Source organism: Myodes glareolus, chromosome 4, assembly GCF_982192425.1.
Source record: "Myodes glareolus chromosome 4, mMyoGla1.1, whole genome shotgun sequence".
Taxonomy (NCBI): domain Eukaryota; kingdom Metazoa; phylum Chordata; class Mammalia; order Rodentia; family Cricetidae; genus Myodes; species Myodes glareolus.
Window position 1 is genome coordinate 29,006,810 of NC_142029.1, and position 21,843 is coordinate 29,028,652.

Below are 21,843 nucleotides of genomic sequence, written 5' to 3' on the forward strand. Positions count from 1 at the left end.
CCAGAGATTGAAGTTCAGTTGTCTTATCAGTGCACAAGAGGAAAACAACTAGCTCATCTGCTTTTAGGAGATAAAGAAAGCTGTTCTTTTTGAGATTCAAACAATAGACAAAAAGTCTCTTCCATAGACTTAATAACAGATGAGTGATTGGTTGATATTTGTGGTCATCGACCTTGAGTCAGTTTGAGGTGGTGTCTTGGTTGCTATTCTTTTGCTGAGAGAAACATGAACAAGGTAACTCTTTTAAAAAAGAAAGCAGTTGGGGACCTGCTGACAGTTTTAGAGGGTGAGTCCATGACCACCATGGAAGGGACCAGATAAGCATGATACTGGAGCAATAGCTGAGACCTTTTACATCCTAATCTGCTAATAGGTGGGAAAGAGGAAGCTCATTCTTCCGCAGTCCTGTCCCAACCACAGAAGAAGGAAGATGTGTTTGCCCTGCTGATAAAGGTACTGAGCCATGTGGCTAATATAGATAAAAATAATGGGTTAATATAAGTTATAAGAGTTAATAAGAAGCCTGAGCTAATGGGCCAATCAGTTTATAACTAATGTAGACCTCTGTGTGATTTCTTTGGGACTTAATGACTACAGAAACTGGGCAGGACAGAAACCTCAGCCAACAAATGGCACCCAATGTGTGGACAACTGCATCCACATAAAGCCTGACAGCTTGGGAACTGATTATAGACATAAAATGATAGAGTTAAGCACAGCTTATTGATAGCAGCACTCCCTTGGTAGGCTCTGCTTGCTAGAGGCAAGTGCTCTTGTTTAAGAGAGGCTTCCTGACTCAGCTTTAGCTGTAAAACCTTGCAGCTATACAGAGAACCTGTTTCAAAAAATAAAAGTAAAAATAAAAGAAATAGAGGTTAAAGTAAAGTCACATAAAGATGGAAAATACACAGAGAATCTGGATACTGTATGTTATTATGCTCTCTTTGAATTGTTTGAATGCTGAGGAAGAAGCAACTGCTTCTAAAAGATACTTGCTTATAAATGCTGCTGAATTAATCCAAGATAGGTATTTTGAAAATAAAATTGAAGTCAAAAGACATGTTACTTTGGAGAAGAGATCTTGCTTTTGTTTCCACAGGAAATGAGAGGCTGTGGATTCATTCTGAATTAAGAAAAATTAGGTTTGATCAAGGAAGACCACCTGAGAAATCTTCAGTAGGAGCCGATGTCCTGGATGTCTGAGTTCTATATCCAGAACAGATTCAAGTTTGCTGCCTGAGATGATCAAGACTCACAGGATACTCCAGTCATGACTTGATCATAATTCTAAATTTTCTTTAGGTCCCCATAAGATTATCAACACCCTCAACCAGCAAGAAATAGCCTGGAAGACTATGCCCATATTCCCAAAAACTGGACTATGGATGTTCCTGTTTTTTTGTTTTGTTTTTTTTAAAAAGGGGGGTGGGAAGTAGTTCGGGAGAATTGTCTATATTCTGTCAATTATGTTTTAAATAAATGCTGATTGGCCAGTAGCCAGGCAGGAAGTATAGGCTGGACAACCAGACAGGAAATAGAGGCCGGTCAAGGAGAACAGGAGAATTCTGGGAAAAGTGAAACTCTGTAGTCCTGTCCAGACACAGAAGGAAGGTGTGACCTGCCCTGCTAAAAAAGGTACCGAGCTATGTGGCTAACATATACTAGAATAATGGGCTAATATAAGCAATAAGAGTTAATAAGAAGCCTGAGCTAATGGGTCAATCAAATCAGCTTATCATTAATCAAACCTCTGTGTGATTTCTTTGGGACTAAATGACTGTGGGACCTGGTGAGAGGACAGAAACCCAGACAACCAGCAGTAGTCAGAGAAAGGGAAAGACTAGGCATGGTTGTGGGCTTTTGAAACCTCAAAGTCCACTCCCAGTGACACACCTTTTTCAACAAAGCCACAACTCCTAATTTTTCCCAAATAGTTCCACTAAGGGGACTAAGCATTCAAGCATATGAGCCTATAGGGATCATTCTCAAACCACCACTGTGATAAGTACTTCATCTCTTAATAGTCCTTAATCACAGAATTTGCAATTTGTCATTAACACTAAAATTCTGAAACCATAAATGTATAGGTATATGAGAAACTAAATGGACACAGTAATATACATACACATTTGTGTGACAAACTAAGGAAACCATTTGAAGCATAGTGAAGAAGTGTGGATTTGGTGAGATCAGAATCCATGGCAAAAGGGCAATAGAAAATACTTCATTTTTGTACACTCAGGAAAATCAGGGTAGGTTACAGGAGGCCTTAAAATCTGGCCATGGAAATTCTTAGGCACTTGACTGACCCACTTTTTATTTCTCCCCCCTCCCCCCGAGGGAGAATCTGTGTCCCTATGTAGATCCCTGGCTGACTTGAAGCTTGGTGTGTAGACCAGGCTGACCTTGAACTCACAGAAGTTCTCCTGCCTCTGCCATATAAGCGTTGCAATTTACAGGTGTACATCACCACACATTTGTTGTGTGCACATTTGAGGCACATGTGCATGTGTGTGTGCCCCAGTGCATGTTCATAAAGAAGCCAGAGGAATTCAAATGACTTACCCTAGCATCCTCCACCTTATTCCCTTGAGATAGAGTCTCTTGCTGAACCTTAAGCTCTCTGTTTTCCCCAGACTCCCCAGATCTGTCTGTCTCTATGCAAAACCTGGTCTTCTAACCCATCTCTTTAGACACTGCAACTCAACTTATCATAGAGCCATTTAATGGTCTTTGTGGCTAAGAACTACAAAGAACAAAGCAGAAATATTCAAGAAAGGTATTTTTTATAAAACATTCAGATAAGATCTCAAATTAGGTTTAGGAGAATAGTTAGTTACAAGAGTGAGAGAATCCCCACACAGGCACTCGTCCATGAAAAGTCAACAGTCTGAAGTTCAGACTGTTAACAAATATGCCACCATTAATCAGAACCAATAATCAGTCGTGGCCACTAGTGAGGTTCACAGATCAGCAGCGTTCAAGGCTGATGGCACTCACAAGTGGATCCAAACCCTTCATTCAAGTGCATGGAGCAAAGTGAAACCCTGATAGAAGTCTACTTTTATGACCAGAAATTCAGTTGGAGAGAAATCTGGCTGTGTAACTTCAACAGCTAAGAATGAATGAATGAAAATATACCAGCTATACTTTGTGGCATTGCTAATTACGGAAGCATTTAAAATCCCTGCTCCTATGGGACATACTGTATGGAGTAAAGTGAGATTCCACTGTGCTGTGGAAGCTCCTTCAGCCAATAGCCTTTAAGATGCCAGCCCACTTGGATGTGGTCTCATACTGTAAATGCATCTGTAAACTGCACTCACCCTCTCACTTTCAGTTCTTGCTCTGCCTGCTAGATTCAGTTCTTGTTCTCCATTCATACAGAGGACTGTGATATTAAACTGTGATCTGTAAGTCTACCCCTAAATAAATAACCCTTTATTATATGCAATCCTGAACTAGTGTGGGATTATTTTGTAACTTCCGTCATCATCTGTCACCCAAATGTGGGGACCAGTCCACTCTTTTTGGAATTGGGTCACCAGCTGCATGGTGCATTGGGCACTGACTCTCCTGCCCTTGGCTCTAGACAGCACTCAGATGCAGCTGGCTCACAACCCACACGCTGCTGCTCAGTGCATTACATGCCAGCCTACATGCTGCCGCCTGCAGTCCTCTCAGCACACACAGTCCACAACTCGCACTATGGAAAACTTTGGGCTTTCTCTTTATCCTGGGCCCCAACTCTCGGAATCATTTGATTGCCTTAATAATTGCTCTTAATTTGTTAAACAAAGCATATTTTCAGTACCTAAATCAGCAGCACATGCTGCTAGCATCTCTCGGTCACACAGCTGCAACTGAGACACCTGCTGGCCAATAATGATCATTACACCTACTCCAATTCATTGTAATTGCCTTTTGATAGGCAAGATCTGAAAAACTATAAAAATTACTGATAGCATAACTATCCAGGAGTTCAATGATTATTTGGCTTATATTATGAATGGTATTCTGCAAGGCTTATGTGATTTTTCCTTCTATATCCTTTTATTTGATTCTAGAAATTAGTTTTGTTTTTTGTATTATCTCGTTAAAAATGGTTTGATAACAAGGCCAAGAATGAGGCATTTTAGAAATAATACAGTTTTAACAGACTAATAATGAACAGCTAGTTGAGAAGATCAATACTATGGAGAGGGATAGCATTAATTTGACAGACTTACCTGAAAGAATTTGTGCTGTTGAATTTAACAGTCAGAATCTGTTGAAAAGTTATGACAGATTAATGGATAATGTATCTCTCCAGGAAGGTAATATGCACACCATCAAAATTTTGTCCAAGGATGAGATGTTATCTTTACTGGACAAGTTTCAAACCTTGGAATCATCAATGAGGGCATTCAAACAGAACATTGGACAGGAGATTCAGACTTCACAAAAGGCAGTAGTAAAAAGAATTGAAAAGATTGAGGAATTTACTGAAATTGATAAGCAGGGACAGAAGGTACAAGGACAGAATTTAGCCTCATTAGTATGTGCCAGACCCCAGGATGACTTACACAGAGTTACAACTGCATATCCTGTAATTTCCACAGAAAGAGCATCTGGCACAAAGTGCCCTGAGGTAGTCAAAGAATATACATGGGAACCAATATATATGAGCAATCTAAAAGAAATTAAACAATCAATAATTTTTTTATGGACTACATTCACCTTTTTTCAGGAAAATAGTGAAAATATGGGCTTCAGGCAATAAGACTACCCCACACAATTGGCTTCAGTTAATCTCAGTGGTCTTAGAAGATGCACCTCAGCTGCTTTGGAAGTGTTATTGGAGGGAAGAGGCAAAAATTTTAGAAGAACGGGAGAAAACAAGATTTGAGACTGCCCAAGATCAAATTCTTGTTGAGGGTCATTACTCTGATCCTCAGGAACAGGCTCATTATGATGAATGCACCTTGTTCTTTTGTAGCACAGCAACTTTAAATGTTTGAGAAAGGATTCAGGAATTAGGAAAGAGGACTGAGTCATATATTCGGGTTAAACAGGGCCAGAGAGAACCCTTTACTGACTTCTTATCAAGATTAACTAAGGCTGTATAAGTAGGAGTGACAGACCCTGAAACTAGAGATATATTTATTGAATCTTTGGCTTTGAAAATGGCAATTTAGAATGCAATAAGATCCTTGGGACTTTAAAGGTCAGATCAGCACCCATAGATGAATGGATCTTGCATACAATGAATGTTGAAACATTTGACTATAGTACTGAGGCTTGGGTAGAAAAAGTGATTTTCAGTGGTATGAAGAGACACCAAAATGCCAAATGTTTTAATTGTGGTAGAATAGGACATCTAAGAAGGGACTGTAGACAAGGAATTCCTAAGAATAATGTCTCCTCTAAGAATGGCAAGAATAGGAGGACTCAGCCTTCTAGCATATATATAGGAGGTGTGGCAAAGGCCAAAATTAGACCAATGAATGTAGGTCAACAAAAGACAGACAAGGCAACCCAATACCACCAGAAAACTCCTTGGGGGGGCCTCTCACAGGCCCCATGTCAAACAAGATCGAGTCATTCCCAGTTACTGTGGAGAAATATGTCTCAACAGAAAAATTAAACAATCCAGTGCCAACTATAAAAAAATCATACTTTTATGGATGATGCTATAGACATGGAGGATGAATCAAAAACTCCAGTAGAAAATAGGAAACATATATTTTGGCAGACTTCCATAAATGATCAAAGACCAAAGCTAAGAGTGTGCATAAATGACTTTGCAATTGAGGGATTGGCATGGGTGTGGACGTGACTATCATTACTCCAGAATCTTGGCATCCAGATTGGCCTCTTCAGGAGGCAGATATTCAATTCCTAGGAATTGGAACACTATCTCAAGTGAAATAAAGCATGAGGTGGGTTGAATGCATAGATAGGGCCAGAAGGACAGAAAGGAAGGCTGAGATCATATGTAGCTAATATTGCAGTGAATTTATGGGATTGTGACCTATTGCGGCAATGGAATGCCCAGGTTAACATTCCTGCAGTCCCAAAAACCCATGTTTCTGGGAAGGATATTATAAGGTAGTATAAACAAAGGTCACCAACAATTCAGGCTACACAAGAACACAAATCAACTAGCAAACCTTCAGAGGTACTAATGGCCTTGCCTTTAAAATGGTTAACTGAGAAACCCATATGGGTTAAAAAATAGCCTTTAACAGAAGAAAAACTGCAGGCTTTAGAACAGCTGGTACAAGAGCAACAGAATTTTTAAAATTAAAATATGTACACCACACCATTGACACTTATTCAGGTTTTTTTAATGGGCAACTGCCTTGAGCTCAGAAAAGGCTGATTCAATAAGTACACATTTATTAGAAGTTATGGCCATCATGGGTATACCTGCACCAATAAAGACAGACAATGGTCCAGCATATGTGTCTAAGAAAATGAAACAGTTTTTTGCTTATTATACAGGTCAGGCAGTAATAGAAATATCAAATCAAACTATAAAGAATATGCTAAACAAACAAAAAGAGATGAAAAATACTTTCAGAAATAGATTGGGTAATACTTTATTAACCTAGAATTTTCTTAACACTAATGAGAAAGGAACAACAGCAGTGGGGAGACATTGCACAATAGAAAAAAAAACTTCTGAATTAAATCAGCCAGTATGTTTCAAGGATGTGTTGACCTCACAATGGAAACCAGGAAATTTACTGTGTTGGGGAAGGGGTTTCACTCTTGTTTCCACAGGAGAAGAAAAGCTATGGATACCATCAAAATGAATAAAGATTTGGTTTGAAAAAGAGAAACCTCTTGAGAGAGAAATATGACAGCTCACACAGAGGTGACGATCATGCAGCTGGTAAGAAAACCTCATAAGGGTTGGGGCAGGGTTCTGTTCTTGCCTTTTCAGGAAAATATTTACCTTCAAAAAATCGAGAGACCTTGATCTCTCTAGATACGTAAGATGAAAAGATAGCTATCCAGAAAGAATCACCAAGCAAAGAGAAATCTGCCTTATGACGCTGTATCATCTGCATGGTGAAATTTGATTATCTGGATATGTATACATCTCTACTTAAAAATCAGACCTGGCTTTGGAGTTGGACAATGGCTATCCTTCTCTAAATTCAAGCATGTTATTAAAAGAAAAATTCTGAATTTCTGTCTCATGTCAGGAGTCATCTGGTATGGGACAGAAAGTAGATAGATTTTAAGGAAATATTTTACTTTTCTCCATGCCCATTTTGTCTATATCACATCTTTTGTTGAATATATATCTATATGAATAATGTTGAATATGTATATATTACATATATAATATATATATTATATATATATAATATCTATATGATTAATTGTTTTCAACAATGAACAGTAGATTTTCCTGTAGTAATCTTTAAAACTTCCAGGAAGTAGATGGGGTCCCATAACAACAACTTCACCTGGTTGATATGATGTCATGATGCTGATAACACTATCATGAGACTGGTTTTTGGGTGCCAGCTGTGGAAATGGTGCACCTTTTTACAACGTTCTGGTCAGAACTTCAAATAAGAACTTCAGAAAAACCCTATCAACTACACAGAGATCATTTGCAATTATACAAAACAGCAATCTTGAAACTTAACCATCATTTTACTTTCAGAGAACCCCATAGAAAGAACATCACCCCCATGACAACTGGAAGCGATTCTAGAAGACAATGTCCCCTCTCCCAACAAAGTTTGTCCTCACAGTTAGGGACACCATTTAGGGGTTAATTATTACTTGTATAGGGTTAGGGGTTGAGGTAGAAATTATATAGGCCTAGATAAATAAAAAAGAGGGATAACCGAATGGGATAAGAGGTAGATTAGGATGAACTTACTCACATTAATAATAATAGAATGAATACATGTGGACTATTATTTATGGACAATTTACATTGGTATAGATTTTTGTATATTGATACAAGTTCAAATTTTGTTATTTGTTATATTGAATATGCTCCTATTTCTGTTTATAATATTTGTACACCTATGCAAAGTTATTTTGTCAGGTTGTGTGCATGCATGTTTTTACCCCTGTTTAAGACATTTTGTATATTGATACAATTTTAGGATATATTTATCATATTTCATTATATATTTCTACCTCTGATCAAGATATTTATACATTGTGAGGTCATTGTTCTCCTTTACTACACAGTTGTTTAAAGATTGTTTAAACAATCTTTAAGATTAAAATATTAAATATTTAAATTTATTTAAATTAAATTAAAATATTAAAAAATTAATATTCTGATATGAAGCCTTAATCTTTAAGTTATATAGGTATTAAGTATTATAGGTCAATAGTCATTCATGTTTATTATACTTTTAATCAGACTAATTAGGTTCTTTCGATACATAGAGATTATATTCTGCATAGATAGAAAACCTTTAACCATTTCAAAGATCTGTAGAACATAGCATTTAAATAACTCAGGATTCTGTTGATGTGAGATATGTTTGCTCCTGGCATCACCAATCTATTCCCAAGAGAATGTTGAGCACCAAAGACATTCCACTTGGAGTTTTATTTTTTTCTTGGCACAACTGGCCTTTGGGCAAGGAACTGCCCATACCTCAATCACTGACAAAGTGCATGATGTCCAGACTGGACAAGCAGGATACAAGAAAAAAAGACTGCCAAACCTTGCCAAGACAGGGTAAGATGGTTCTGAAAATTTTCCTGCCTTTGAAAATGGCCTGTCAGTTATATATAATTCTGAACTAGTATGGGATTATTTTGTAACTTCTGTCATCACTACTAGATTAACATAGGCTCTTACTACTAATTTTTTTTAAGATGTAGTGTCTACCATTTCAGAAAGCATAAGGGGTGAGGAGTGGATATTTGCTGCGGGAGCTCCTTCCGCTCTTTCAGCCAATAGTTGCTGAGATACCAGTCCATTGGGGCGTGGTCTCTCTCTCTTTAAAAAAGCAGCGACTGTCCTCCATTCTCTCTCTGACTTCTGGCTATGCTTCTGGCTTCTAGACTCCTTTCCTGATCGCTCAGAGGGGCTGTTGTCTGTCTGGGACGGTAATCTGTAAGTTTTTCCCCCTTTGAATAAATAACCATTCTATTAGTCATGATTCCAAACTGGTGTGGGATTGTTTGTGATTTACGCCTTCAGATATTAAACTGACCATTAATTGATAGTTGTTGAAATAGTAATAAGTACATGGGATTCACAATACTCATTAAACTCTTTCAGCACTTTTTTTTTTTTACAGTCTCTTGTAGTCCAGGCTGACCTGAAACCAGATAATGATCCTGATCTGAACCTTGTCCCTTCACATTATATTACTATCACAACATGTATAAGGTACATAACTGCTTGCTATCTGCTACTGTTTTATTCCAGGAGGCTCCAGCATAGGTTGATTTTGTTAATCCACTCTAAAATTGCCCTCTACTTTGGTAAAAAAAAATTCATGTGCCTATTTTTTGCGGGATGTAATAAAATAGTTTATTTTTCTGAGTACATAGGTGAATGCAATCTGCCTGGGATTGGGGGCAAGCAAGGTGTTTTACTTTTGAAAAGGTGCAAGAACATGCACCCTGTTGAAAGAATCCAGTGGGCTTAGCTCTCTGGATCACTGTACACTCTACTAACTATTCTCCAACTCTTAAGTCTGTGATGCTCCTGAAATTCAAGTTTAGGAGAAACTGTCATTAAAACTATTCTTTCAGGCTGAAGAGGATGCTCAGTGGTTAAGAGCATGTCCTGCTACTACAGAGAACCTGAGTTTGGTTCCCAGCATCTGTATCATGTGACTTTAACTTCAGCTTCAGGGTATCTGACACACTCTTCTGGTCTCTCTGAACACAAGCAGGCAGAATATTGGATATGTTGGTGAGACTGTAAAACAACTACAGTTTCATGATCTGGGTTCTAGTTATACAGGTGTGTTTACGTTGCGAAACTTCTTATATGGACATCTATATGTTTGGTATACTTCAGGCCACATGTTGTGGTGTGCACCTAGAATCCCAGCACTGGAGACACAGAGACAGGAGGCTGCTGGTCATCCAGCCTAGCAAAACATCTCTGGCGGTCTCTTCTGTGTTTACTCCTTTGTGGTCTTGCCATGGTTTGAGTGTGTCACTCACTTGTTCACGTGTTGTAAAATTGGTCCCCAGTGTGGTGATATAAAGGGCAGTGAATGCTGTGAGAGGTGGATTCTTGTGAGAGGAGAAATTGATGTCATTTTATGAGGCCTCTGTTAAGCCTAGAAAAGGCTTGTTATAAAAGAACAAGATCGGCCCATGTCCCTCACTCCGGCTTCCTGTCTCTCATCTCTCCCTCTGCGTTCCCACCATGGTGCTATCCATCACGATCTGATGCAGCCAGGAAGACCCTCCCCAGAGACCAAATTGACGAGGCTGCTCAAACACTAAACTAATAAATCCCTTTTCCTTATTAGGTATCCAAACGGTCTTCCTCTGCATCCCATGAAAATTAGCTTCTTTGATGTTCTGAAACTTGGCATGTGTGTTTCTGCTGCAAGGCCTTGCAAGGCTTTCTTCTTGATCTAGAATGTTCTTCTTTCATTAATCCCCATGACCCACTCCCTTGTCTCCTTTGGACTCTTTCCAGAAAGTGCCATTTTCACTGGGGGCTTCCTTAGCTACCTTGTAAAATATAAAACAGCCTCACACTACTGCACCCTACTTTCCCTAGGTCTCCATCACTTCCTTCAGTTTTTCTCTAGCGCTTGGCACTTTTGATAATGAATAATGAGAATGTGGAAATTTTCACATTTCGTTAACTGTTGTATTCCCAGTGTCAATAACCATATGAGGGCCAGCAAGGTGGCTAAGCAGGTCTTGCCACAAAGCCTGATAACCTGAGTTTAATCCTGGAATCCAAAGGTGGAAGGAGAGAACCTATTCCCAAAAATTGTCTCCTGACCACCTCACCGAAGCCATGGCATGTGTGTGTCCCAACACCCTTCCCTCCACACATAAATGAATAAATGTAATAAAAAATTCAATAACGATGTGTGATAAATAGAAAGAACTCAGTTCATATGTTTGGAATGAATTATTTTATTAGTTGTCAGTACATCAAGATTTATAAAAGTGAGAATCATAATTTATTCACCTTTGCAATAAATAATGACTAAGTAGAACACATAAGGATAGATCTTTGGTTCACTCAGTGAAGATACTTTAAATAGACAAGATAGTAGTCTCTCCGTTCCCAAACAGCTTACCTCCAACTAAACTATATGCCCCAAAGTTAGCAACTGCTTTTTCTTCTCTCAGTAAAATTTCATTAAACCAAGAGCAAATGCAATGAGCAGGCACATGCAACAAAGACCCAGTTATTAGAATATAGCTCTGTGATAACCAAGCAATCAGAGTGAGGAGGAAATGTAAGCCTTGGAAGTTGGCACAAACATAATAGCTCAATTCATTTATGAGGCTTTTTCTTTCCAGAGAAAGGTTAAAGAAACAGATAAGACTCAAAAAGGAAAAATTAACAGATGTACCACTGGCTTTCCCACGTGACCTCGAAAGTCCACTGAGCAAGGTGAAGTTTGCTTCTTCTGGTTTGATGACCTCATCAAACAAACAAACAAACAAACAAAAATCCTACTTCCATCCACCTAACCCATTCATTTTCTAGAGAAAATTTTAATTCTGGAAAATTCTAGAAACTTGTTTCCCCAGAAATGACAAGTCCACAGACCAATAGCTTGAATGAATTTCTATGAAAAGCTACAGCTCAGTCATATGAAAGCTTTTAGAGAATCTTGGCCATGAAGACGTGTGTCTTCTACGAGGTGTTCCTACACACATCCCACAGGGCTACAACCCCTCTTCCTTTCTCCTCTGGGAAGGGCCAGGAATAGTCACTGCTGCTAAAAACAGATTTCACCAAGCCCGTAACCACCCACCAGTCACCTTTGAGGTAAGGCTGGGAGCAAGAGGCAAAGGACTCACTATTGCAGTGACAATACCCATGACCCATGACCCATGACCCATTACCCAGGGAAGTCAATCTTTTTTTTTTTTTAAAGGAAATTGATTGCTCACTTTGAAATAGAAAATTCCACCAGGCATGGTGATGCACCCCTTCCAGCACTGGGGAGCCAGAGGAAGACGGATCTCAAGGCCAGCCTAGACCACAGAGCTAGTTCCGGGACACCGGGGCTGTGTGGAGAAACCCTGCCTCACAACCAAAAGAAGAAAAGAAAGAAATTCCAATCACACACTTAACTGTTAAGAGATGTGGGTTACAGTAAAAGCTGCCCGTGGAGAGGAAGCCTTAACTGGATCAAGACTTGTTATGAACAGACAAGTTACCATCGTAACATATTGACAAGAGCCTCATTCAAACGTCACGAGTTAACTTGTACATAAATGCCTCTTCTGGGACAGCCACACAGAAAGTCAGCTATACCATAGTCTAAGGTTCTGCCTACGTTTTTAGTGCCCTTTGGTCATTACAGACTAGAATAACTCTGGGTCTTCGGAGAGGAAGAGGTTTCACAGGGGAGTGTATACCTGTAAATTTACATACTTCAGCATTTGTACATGTATATTTACACACATTCCTCTGTCCCCACAAGGAAATGCACGATCGACAGAATGGCGCACAGTGAGCCTGATGCTCCCATCATGAAACAAAGCAGCTTTCATTCAAGAGGTTTAAACACAGAATACTCAGGCATTTTGGTTTAGCAAGACTTTCACTTCCCAGCCTAATCATTAACAGGGCAGCCTCTCCCCTACCAAAATGTGCTCCAGTGAAAAGGCCTCTGGTACAGGGCGGTAAGCCTTGGCTGTGACGCTACCATGCGTTTCTCCTGAAGACATAGTGGTCGAGCAAGTTAAATCACTCTGTCCTTCCCCTTATGGAAAAGTCAGGATGTGACAATGTAAACAAAATTAGGAAGGCTTTCTATAACGAGAGAATTAGCTCTAGGATTCAGGTTGCCATCTACACAGCTTGCCGTGGAGACTTTCCTGCCGGCCGCTTGTGTCCTCAAAACACAAGAAAAGTCTCACTCATTTTATCTGTTTAGATTGTTTCTGGAGTCACAGATAACACTGTAGGGATGGGACTTTTTGGTTTGGATACTATTTATTTTAAGTTAACAGTACAAAAGGGGAGGGCTCTTTCCACTAAAGTTCCCTTCCCCTGACAAACCCCAGGAATATTTAAAACGGAGTCTCAGGAGAGAGCCTCACAGGAAACCTCCACCCAAAATCTAGAGTCCCTGGCCACGTGTTCCTACTTTATCCTCCCAAATAACAGTAGTTCTTGTTCTGGTTCTGAGGAAGCAAGCCAAAGAGGGGCTCTTGGGGAGAGAACGTGGCTGGAAAGCAGCCACATTCACCAGCAGCAGCTCCCAGGGGGCAGAGGTCTACTTACCCATGCTCCAATAGCAGCCCCCACATTCTATCGGGCACATGGAGTCCAGAGCCCCAGGTGCCTACCCCACATTGCCCCAGTAAGTCCTGGCATTTCCTGCCATACAGGCAGCAATCATCTTGCAGTCTGTCTCAGAGTTCAGTCCCGTAGATGGCTTTGTGACGTAAATATTCCTCTAAACACTGAAGAACATTATCATCCACCTTTGGGTCAAACTTGTTGGCCAAGAGGTGATGGTTCTGAAGTATCCAGTGCAGGTCCCCAGACCCATAAATACAGACAGCCCGCTGGTGGACTCCTGAACAAGGTGTGTAAGGCGCCCCATTCTCAATGTCTCCCTCATGGTCCTGCCACTTGGTTAGCCTTGCAATAGCTCTCATGTCTGAGAGGTCAAATTTGTGGTGCAAGGGAGCTGATCCAGGCATCCAGGAGGCACGCTGGAGGGTGGCCCAAAGGTGCTCATCAGGACTGTAGGTGTCTTTTGCCCATTCGATTAGTTGTTGGGCTTTGGCGTTGTTTAATACATGTTCAATGAAGTCTCGAGAAGCCACCATGTAGGCATTCCCAGTAAACATGGTTATGTTATTAGGCGGAGGGGTCTTTCTCTTGCTGGTTATGTGCAATGTGTCTTTCACCTCATAGTGATACTTCCAGCGGGACCTTTTATGTGGGGGTGGTACCTCTGACTCCATACTATTCTGCCCATTCAATAGCTTGAGGGCCTGGACCATCTCAGCATTGGTCTTGATGGGAAAGTCTGTCCCACAGGTGTTCAGGAGGTATTTCCATGGCACGGGGCTCTGGAGTAAGTCTTCCATGCAGTTCAGGTCAGCCTGCACCCTGGACCAGGAAGCATAGACCACTGACAGCAGCTTACTAGCTATAAAGACATTTGGGAAGCATGACACAATGGCCCTGACTGCCTGCTTGAAAGTTTCTGGGGACTTCTGATCCACGTGGACACAGTATATGTTTTGAGGGGTGTACACAGCTCGCAGCAGCCTTTCAAAGTTCTCGATCTTCTCGTGAACCACCATGGAATACGCAATGGGGAAGTCGGCCTCTTCTTTACTCAGTGAGAACTGTATGAACTTCCTTTTGGTCTTGAATTGCTCACAGTCTGCTGTCATGCTAAGATAGTCCACCTCTGTGAAGGGCTGCCGCTTCTTCTTAAGCTCCAGGTTATTCAGCAGAGCCTGGATCACTGCTTTCGGCTCCCCTCGAGTGACCCCAGAACAGTTGATGGGCCTCTCTGCTGGCAGCTTCAGGGTCTTGTACAGGAAATCCCTGCAGTGCTGGCTTTGAAATTCCTTCGAGTTCAGATCCACGCCATCAAAGTCACACTTCAGTCTGAGGGACAGTTTCAGAGCAATGACGGCCAGCAGCATGTAGCAGCCCAGGGTCCACACATGATAGCGCCAACAGAGCTTCCTACATGAGATCATCTTCGCAGAGGGGGAGCGGCCAGCTTTGCCCAGCAGAGGAGGTAGGAGGACTCGCTGAACAGAACAAAGAATTTGGGATTAAAAACTAACTAAACATCTTCCCAGGAAGGTCCAAACTAGTGGCAGAAGAGATTGCTTCTCTGGAGAAACATAAAGATCAGGCAAGGATCCCATCCACCACGTTTGCTGAGGGAGACTTAGAATAGCCCTAAAAAAATTTAAAAAAAAATAAAAACCAGACTGCCACCAGAACTGGCTCTACCCTTACCTCTGGGGAGAGGGAAGTCAGATCCAGGCCCTCTTGAGTTAAAGGTGTAATTAGGTGGAGGAAGTCCCCACCCTTCATCCCTTTTCCTTTTTCCCAAGCCTTGAAGCCCTAGAGAGAAATTTTATCTGGGGTCTAGAATTTCTGGGCTTGGAACCAAACATGAAATTGACTCAAGCATCAGGTTCTAGAATCAAATCTCTTAAAAAGGCAACACTTGCTTCTGTGTGTTAATCTCTGGGTTAAGACTCTCCTCGCCCCTTATCATTCAATACTCAGATCTTGTATCTGGCTAACTTTTCATTTTAAAATGTCTTTAAAGAAATATTAAATAGTCAGACACGGCAGCACACACCTTTAATCCTCGCATTCAAGAGGCAGAAGCAGGCAGATTTCTGAGCTTGAGGCCAGCCTACCTATCTACATAATGAATTTCAGGCTGGCCTGGAATACATAAAGAGACCCTGTCTTGAAAAAGGCGGGGAGGGAGGGGGGAGATATAAAGCAACTCAATGTTATCCAAACATTAACAGCAGTCAGTCAAATTCTACATCGGGTTTAAAATCTATCTCTACACAGATGTGAGCGTGATTGTGCACGCAGATCATTTACTGTTTATCTGTGAACGAGATTTACTCTGCCCCATTTAATCTTCACAACTAACTAGATCACTGAGCTTATTTTATGACAGAAAAACAGAAACTGGGTATCTAGCAAATACCACAGGTTAAAAGACTAGGGAGATCCCTCCACTCTGCCTTCCTGAGTCTTTCTCTCTCCGAGCTTAATGCTTATTGCACAAACCATACTTGCTTTTTAAATACAACACAAGGTATTGAATACCACCAAAGAAAAACAGACTTACAAGGAAAGAAAATCTCAAAAAATAATTGGAAATATAACACATCCTTCCAGCAGGTTCTTCTCCTCTGTTTCCTCTCTTTGTGAACGTAAGACTGTATCCTCTTCAGTAATAACTTTTTAGGGTAAGATTTAGAAAGAAGGAAACAAAGCACACTCACCTTTTCTAGCTTCTTGGCTGCTCAGGGGAGCATTCTCCAATGCTGTGAGTCTGTGGACTGAAGGCTAGTTTGGTTCTATGTAGATAAATATTAACACTACAGCCCTTCCCTCCTTACCTTCCAGCATGTATTTGCTGATGTTCACCAGACATCCAAAGAGCGCATCCAGGCTCCTTAAACCTATGCAAAGGAGAGAGCACCCACCAGGTGGTTCTGTCACTCACCTTTGGACTTCCTGATCTCAGAAAGGGGAGTGAACTTAGGTAAACCATTCAGGACTGTATTCTCAAGCACAAATCATTCTGGGAGGTGAAGAAGGCAGGGGAAAAACCTCGCTGCATCTGAGAAAGCAAGAAAATATTTCAGCCGGAAGAGCCCAGTTTCTGCCAGTGCTCTCCTGCCCTGACACTATTCATGAACTATGCAAGAACTGCCAGCCCTTTTCTCTGCCATCTAACACACAAATATACCAGGCTTCTTTGATTTGGAAGTAAAAATGTCACTCTTTGTATGCCTGCAACATCTCAGGAGGCAAAGACACTAAAAATATACAAAGACTTTTTTTTCTTATTTTACACACACACACACACACACACACACACACACACACGAAAACCAGTTCACCCTTGAAAACAGTTCCTGCTTAGTCAAGAGGAAGAAATAAAAAGACACAAATTAAAAAAGAAATCAAATTTCCTGTTTTCAAGTGATGCCCCCCTACACATTCAAGACTTGAAACTCACAAAGGAGGAAGACACAAAATCAACAACAAATCAGGGGCTTTTCTAGGCACCAACAACTCATTGTGCAAAGGAAGCCAGTACCAATCGTAACAGCCTCAAAAACAAACAAATCTACGTAGGAGGCAGAAGCTGGTGGAGCTCTATGAGTGCAAAGCCGGCTACAAATGAAAGGAAGCAAAGAAAGGAGAGGGAAGGAGGGAGGGGAAAGGGAAGGAGGGAGAGAAAGAGAGAAAAAACTAAATATGCTAGGGTTTCAGCACCAGATGTGTGCAAGGGGGCACAGTTAAGAAACTGCAGATGGGCTAGAGAGTTGTCTTAGTGGTTAAGAGCACTGACTGCTCTTCCAGAGGACCCAGGTTCAATTCCCAGTACCCACATGGCAGCTCACAGCTGACTGTAACTCCAGGGTCCAACACCCTCCCTCACACATACATGCAGGTAAAACACCAATGCACATAAAAATAGAAATAAGTTAATAAATTTTAAAAATAGAATTTCTTCTTTTTTAAAAAGGAAGGAAGAAAGGAAGGGAGGGAGGGAGGGAGGGAGGGAGGGAGGGAGGGAGGGAGGGAGGGAGGGAGGGAGGGAGGGAGGAGAAGAAAAACTGCTGCCATGGCAGCTCCATGGTGTGGTTAAGGCTTTTTATTGTGCATAAGAGGGAGAGAAAACCTCCAGAATCCAGAGCAGAGAGAAAGGAAAGCAGTATGGACATGGAGGTGACAGAGAAAATAACCAGATGCATTTGGAAGAATTCAGAGCTAAGAGGAACTAATGGACTGCACTCGGGCAGGGCTATATGTAGAGAAAGGTGAATAGCAGGGCAGAGGAGAAAATCTTGTTCCTTATAAAGAGGAGGGAAGCCTGGGGAGATGAGGAGAGACTATATAACACATCCTTGTGAATAGGGACCTAGAGCCTGGAGGCCACCATGGGCTTTGATATGCAACCACGGGTATGTCAGTGGAGCCCTATGTCCTTTCTGCCAAAAGTAAGGGAAAGGACTCCTGTTGGTTTGGATTTCAGCAACCACAGCTGCCTGTAACTTCAGCTCCATGGGATCCACTGCCTTCTTCTGGCCTCCAAGGGTACCTGTAGTTACATGACTTACACTCACACAAACACACACATATACATAAAATAAAAATAAATCTTTAAGGGGGTTGCAGAGATTAAGAGCACTGAGTGCTCTTCCAGAAGTCCTGAGTTCAATTCCCAGCAACCACATCATGATTCACAACCATCTAGAATGAGATATGGTGCCCTCTTCTGGCCTGCAGGCATACATGCAGGCAGAACACTATACATAATAAATAAAGAAAATTTTAAAAATAAAATAAATCTTTAAAAAGAAATTCAACAATAAATAATCCAATCAACAAATGGGCAAATGAACTTAACAATTTTTAATCAAAAAACACAAATAGCCAATAAGTGCATGAGAAAATGTAGCCATTCCTTAGCTATCAGAGAAATGCAAATCTTTGAGATTCAGTCTTACTCCAGTCAGCATAGATAGCTATTTAAAAAATAAAAAGGCAAATGTTGGTCATTTATAATGGGAATATAAATTAGCCCAGCCACTATGGAAATGAGTATGCATAGTTCTCAAAAGAAAAAAATGGAACCTCTATGTGATCCAGTTATACCCATTTCCGAGTATTCACCCTAAGGTACCCAAGTCAGCTTACCATGGAGATACTTGCAGACTCATGTTTATTGTAGCACAATTTACAACAGCCAATATAAGGGATTCACCTAGATACCTATCGATAGAGCAGCAGAAAAAGTGCTCCTCTTTTTTGGGTGCAGCATGTTTACTCTCCTGTGTACTCAGGCACGGGGAGGGGCTGCAGAACAGGGGTTTATGATAGTGACAAAGGGCTATTACGGCTTTGGAAGGGGAAAGAGAATGTGGGGAAAAATGGAGTAATACGTGAACAGGATCGAAGCACATTATATACATGAATTGCCATAATAAAACTCTTTGCCTTGCACAATGCTCAGTAACTTGAAAATATTATTTGTTCAAAATCTGAAGTCCCTTATGTGTGCCTGTGGTGGCCGTAGGAACCTGAGGTCACAGAACTACCCACAGTCACCCAGAGTAGATCTCCATCGCTATGACTTCTGATAGCAGTGCTGCTCACAGTCTGGAGAACGGGGTCACACTATGGGATGTTGGGCTTCACTGAGCACCTCAGATGTGGTTTTTGCAATAAAGGGTGGGAGACATCTTTCTCCGGACTGCTGGCGTTTGACCAGTCCCCAGCTACCTCTAACAAAGGGCACCGTTCCCTGGCAAATACTGAAGAAAACAACTGAATGTAAGGAACTTATCTAGGACGTTGGGAGTACAGATCTGCGGTGAAGTGCTTGCGTGGCATATGTGAAGTTCTGGGTTCGATCACCAGCACCCCCAACACCAAAGGATCTAGGTTTAAAGTAATAACGAATATGGAGGTGATATTCAGGCAGGCGCCATTGGAAGTAGCGACAGCTTTACCACTCCTTGGCTGGAGAAATCAAGAAACGGAGAACTGCCAAAACTGAAATTTGGATAGAGAGCCCTTAGAAGCTTAAACTCAGACCTCCGAGGAAGGGGCCATTGCTCAGCTAGAGCGGAGGTTGCTGTCTAAGCTCAGGGACCCTAGACTGAGATCCAGACCTCTTAGAGGCAGCGGGGGTCATTCCTGTGAACTGGTCATAGTGCAGGCACAAAAATAAAACGAACGGCCTCTAAGAGGTCAGCAGGCGTTGACATGGTGATGCTCACAGAAACAGGAACTAGGAAGAGAACCGGAAGTCCCTCCTCCAGTCTAGCTAGTTCAGCGCCCGCTACTGGCAGAGGCTGCCAAGCTGCTACTGGCAAACCGAACTGGTCTTCTGACTTGCCGCCAGCATCACAAAATAAGGTCTGGAGAGACTCACCTCATCTGAGACGATGAATGTACGTTTCCACTACTTTAGACGCAGGAAACATATCTTTGTATGTTTTCTTTTTCTGGCCTCCTTGCACTTTCTGACTGGTGGTGGAAACCCACCAAAAGTCACAGAGGTGTGTAGGGCTCCCAATGCCCCTCCTATCCTTGGGCTGTCTTCTTCCAGCTTCTGGGGTCTTTATTCTCATGACGTTCTATTGTCGGCCTCTGAAAATCTCTGAGGCAAAAATCTTAAAACATAAACATCTGGCTCCAAAAATCCAAGTCTAGAAAAATCTCTCCAATATCTGTGTAGATAGTCTTTCTCTGATAGTCATTCTCCTCTAGTTCCTTCTCTCCCATAAAAACTTGCATTATAGAGTCAATAAAGTGAACATAATTTATTCTTAAGATAACTGAAAAAGGTATCCTTGTTTGTAAAATGTATGTGAGAATCTTGTTAGCCAGTTTGGGGTATATTTTGAGGAAATAATCTGCATGTTAATGGCACCACATGCAGAGTAGTTAGAAGTAAGTGTCGGCCTTGGCTGGAAAGGCTGGGTCTGAAGCGTTGTTGTGCTGCACTCTGCCTGCAGCAAATGCTTCTGTCCGTCTGTGCTCTGGTGACAGCTCCCATACAGCAGGTACTAACATCGGAATTACAGGCTTTTTGTTATGACTTTTTTTTTTTAGATTTTCTTTTCTATTTATTTTTTAACTATGTTAAAAAATATGTGTGCATGTGTTAGGGGTGTGTAGTTGAGTGTAAGTGCCCAAGGAAGTCAAAGAGGGTGTCAGAGTCCCCCCTGGAGCTGAGTTCCAGGCAGTTGTGAGCTCCCCAGCCTGAGCACCGGAGGCTGAACTCAGGACTTCAGCCAGAGCAGTGTCTGCTTTTAACTGCGGAGTCATCTCTCCATCCCCTAAAGATTTTTTTTCTGTAATTAAGGGTATGTATGTACGCATGTCTGTGTGTGTGCACTCACATGTGGGCGCAAGTGCCCTGAGAAGCCAGGGGAGGGCGTTAGAATCACTCTTCTGGAGTGAGTTACAGGTTGTTCTCAGATACCTGACGTGGCTGCTGGGAACTGAACTTGTTTCCTCTGTAAGTCTGCGCTCTAACCACTGAGCCGTCTCTCCAGCCCCTGCTGTAACGATGGCACATGTGAAGAGTTTGGCAGAGGAAGCCTACACTGGCAATCTCTTTATCAGTAAACTGGCTTCAGTGTCGGCCCACAAAGACCAAACTTAACCATAGAATAACTCAAGAAGGGTACAAGCAGCATTTGTGAGTTGAGGCTGGTGGTTCTCAGCCTATTGGCTGAAACACCTCTGGGATTCAACCGACCGTTTCACAGGGCCTGAATATCAGATATTTACGTTATGATCCATAACAATAGCAAAATTACAGTTATGACATAGCAACAAAAATAGTTTTAGTGTGGGGATTACCCCACCATGACGACTGTATTAAAGAGACATGGCGTTCAGAAGGTAAGAACCACTGCTCTAGACCGAGCTATAGTTCTGGGAGTTGTGATATGGTGAGGGAAAAGACCCAGAACTCACCTCCCTACACTGGAAAGAAAGCCCGGGATAAGCTATCGACGTCATAGCCTCAGAGAGAATGACATCAAGATGTGTTGCAACTGACTGCAGTAGCCGGTGTAGGAGGGGAAACGGGCTGTGTGCAAAGGGGTCCAGGAAGACGAGGGCCAGGATGGCTACAGGGCTTGGGAAGACATGAGGAAAGATGGTTAGTGAATCCCGCATTTTAATTTCATGTTGACTCTGTCGTGGAGATATGTATGGCACTGGCACGGAGGAAGAAGGGCCAGTCCCCACTAGAATCCCAGGCACATCTCAAGGCAAAGCCATACCTTAAAGGTGGGACCTGTCACTGGGGTCCTTTACCCCTCTGAGGATTGACAATGGAGCTGAATGAGCATGGAAGGTGTCTTCTAAGGTCCAGAATGACATGAAGGGACTAAGGATCTTTGCAAAAATATGATGACATTCAC

The 21,843-nt window shown here is 41.7% G+C and overlaps 1 protein-coding gene and 1 pseudogene across 5 annotated transcripts; one reads left to right on the forward strand and one right to left on the reverse strand.

Moving 5' to 3' along the window:
• Positions 1-11,077: 11,077 nt before the first annotated feature.
• On the reverse strand, positions 11,078-16,922 carry Gcnt3 (glucosaminyl (N-acetyl) transferase 3, mucin type). Of its 5 annotated transcripts, XM_085689289.2 has the most exons (3): positions 16,908-16,922; positions 16,389-16,505; positions 11,078-14,931 (listed from the first exon to the last, which is right to left on the reverse strand). In XM_085689289.2, exons 2-3 carry the CDS (start codon positions 16,434-16,436, stop codon positions 13,564-13,566), a joined length of 1,416 nt encoding a protein of 471 aa, XP_085545415.1. In that variant the 5' UTR covers positions 16,437-16,505; positions 16,908-16,922; the 3' UTR covers positions 11,078-13,563. The 5 variants fall into 5 exon arrangements, with proteins under 5 accessions (XP_085545415.1, XP_048280132.1, XP_048280134.1 ...); XM_048424175.3 differs by lacking the exon at positions 16,908-16,922 and having other exon boundaries at positions 16,389-16,525; XM_048424177.3 differs by lacking the exon at positions 16,908-16,922 and having other exon boundaries at positions 16,282-16,401.
• Positions 16,923-21,280: 4,358 nt separating this feature from the next.
• Positions 21,281-21,843, forward strand: part of LOC148122222 (contactin-4-like) — a 29,602-nt pseudogene continuing 29,039 nt past the window's right edge.

What these genes read in the sequence shown, in the direction of transcription:
- Gcnt3 (XM_085689289.2), bottom strand. Translation starts at nt 16,436, where the DNA reads ATGGTTTACCTAAGTTCACTCCCCTTTCTGAGATCAGGAAGTCCAAAG. An exon ending in TGAGATCAGGAAGTCCAAAG is followed by an intron (nt 14,932 to 16,388) that starts GTGAGTGACAGA and finishes TGTTCTGTTCAG; the next exon opens with CGAGTCCTCCTACCTCCTCT.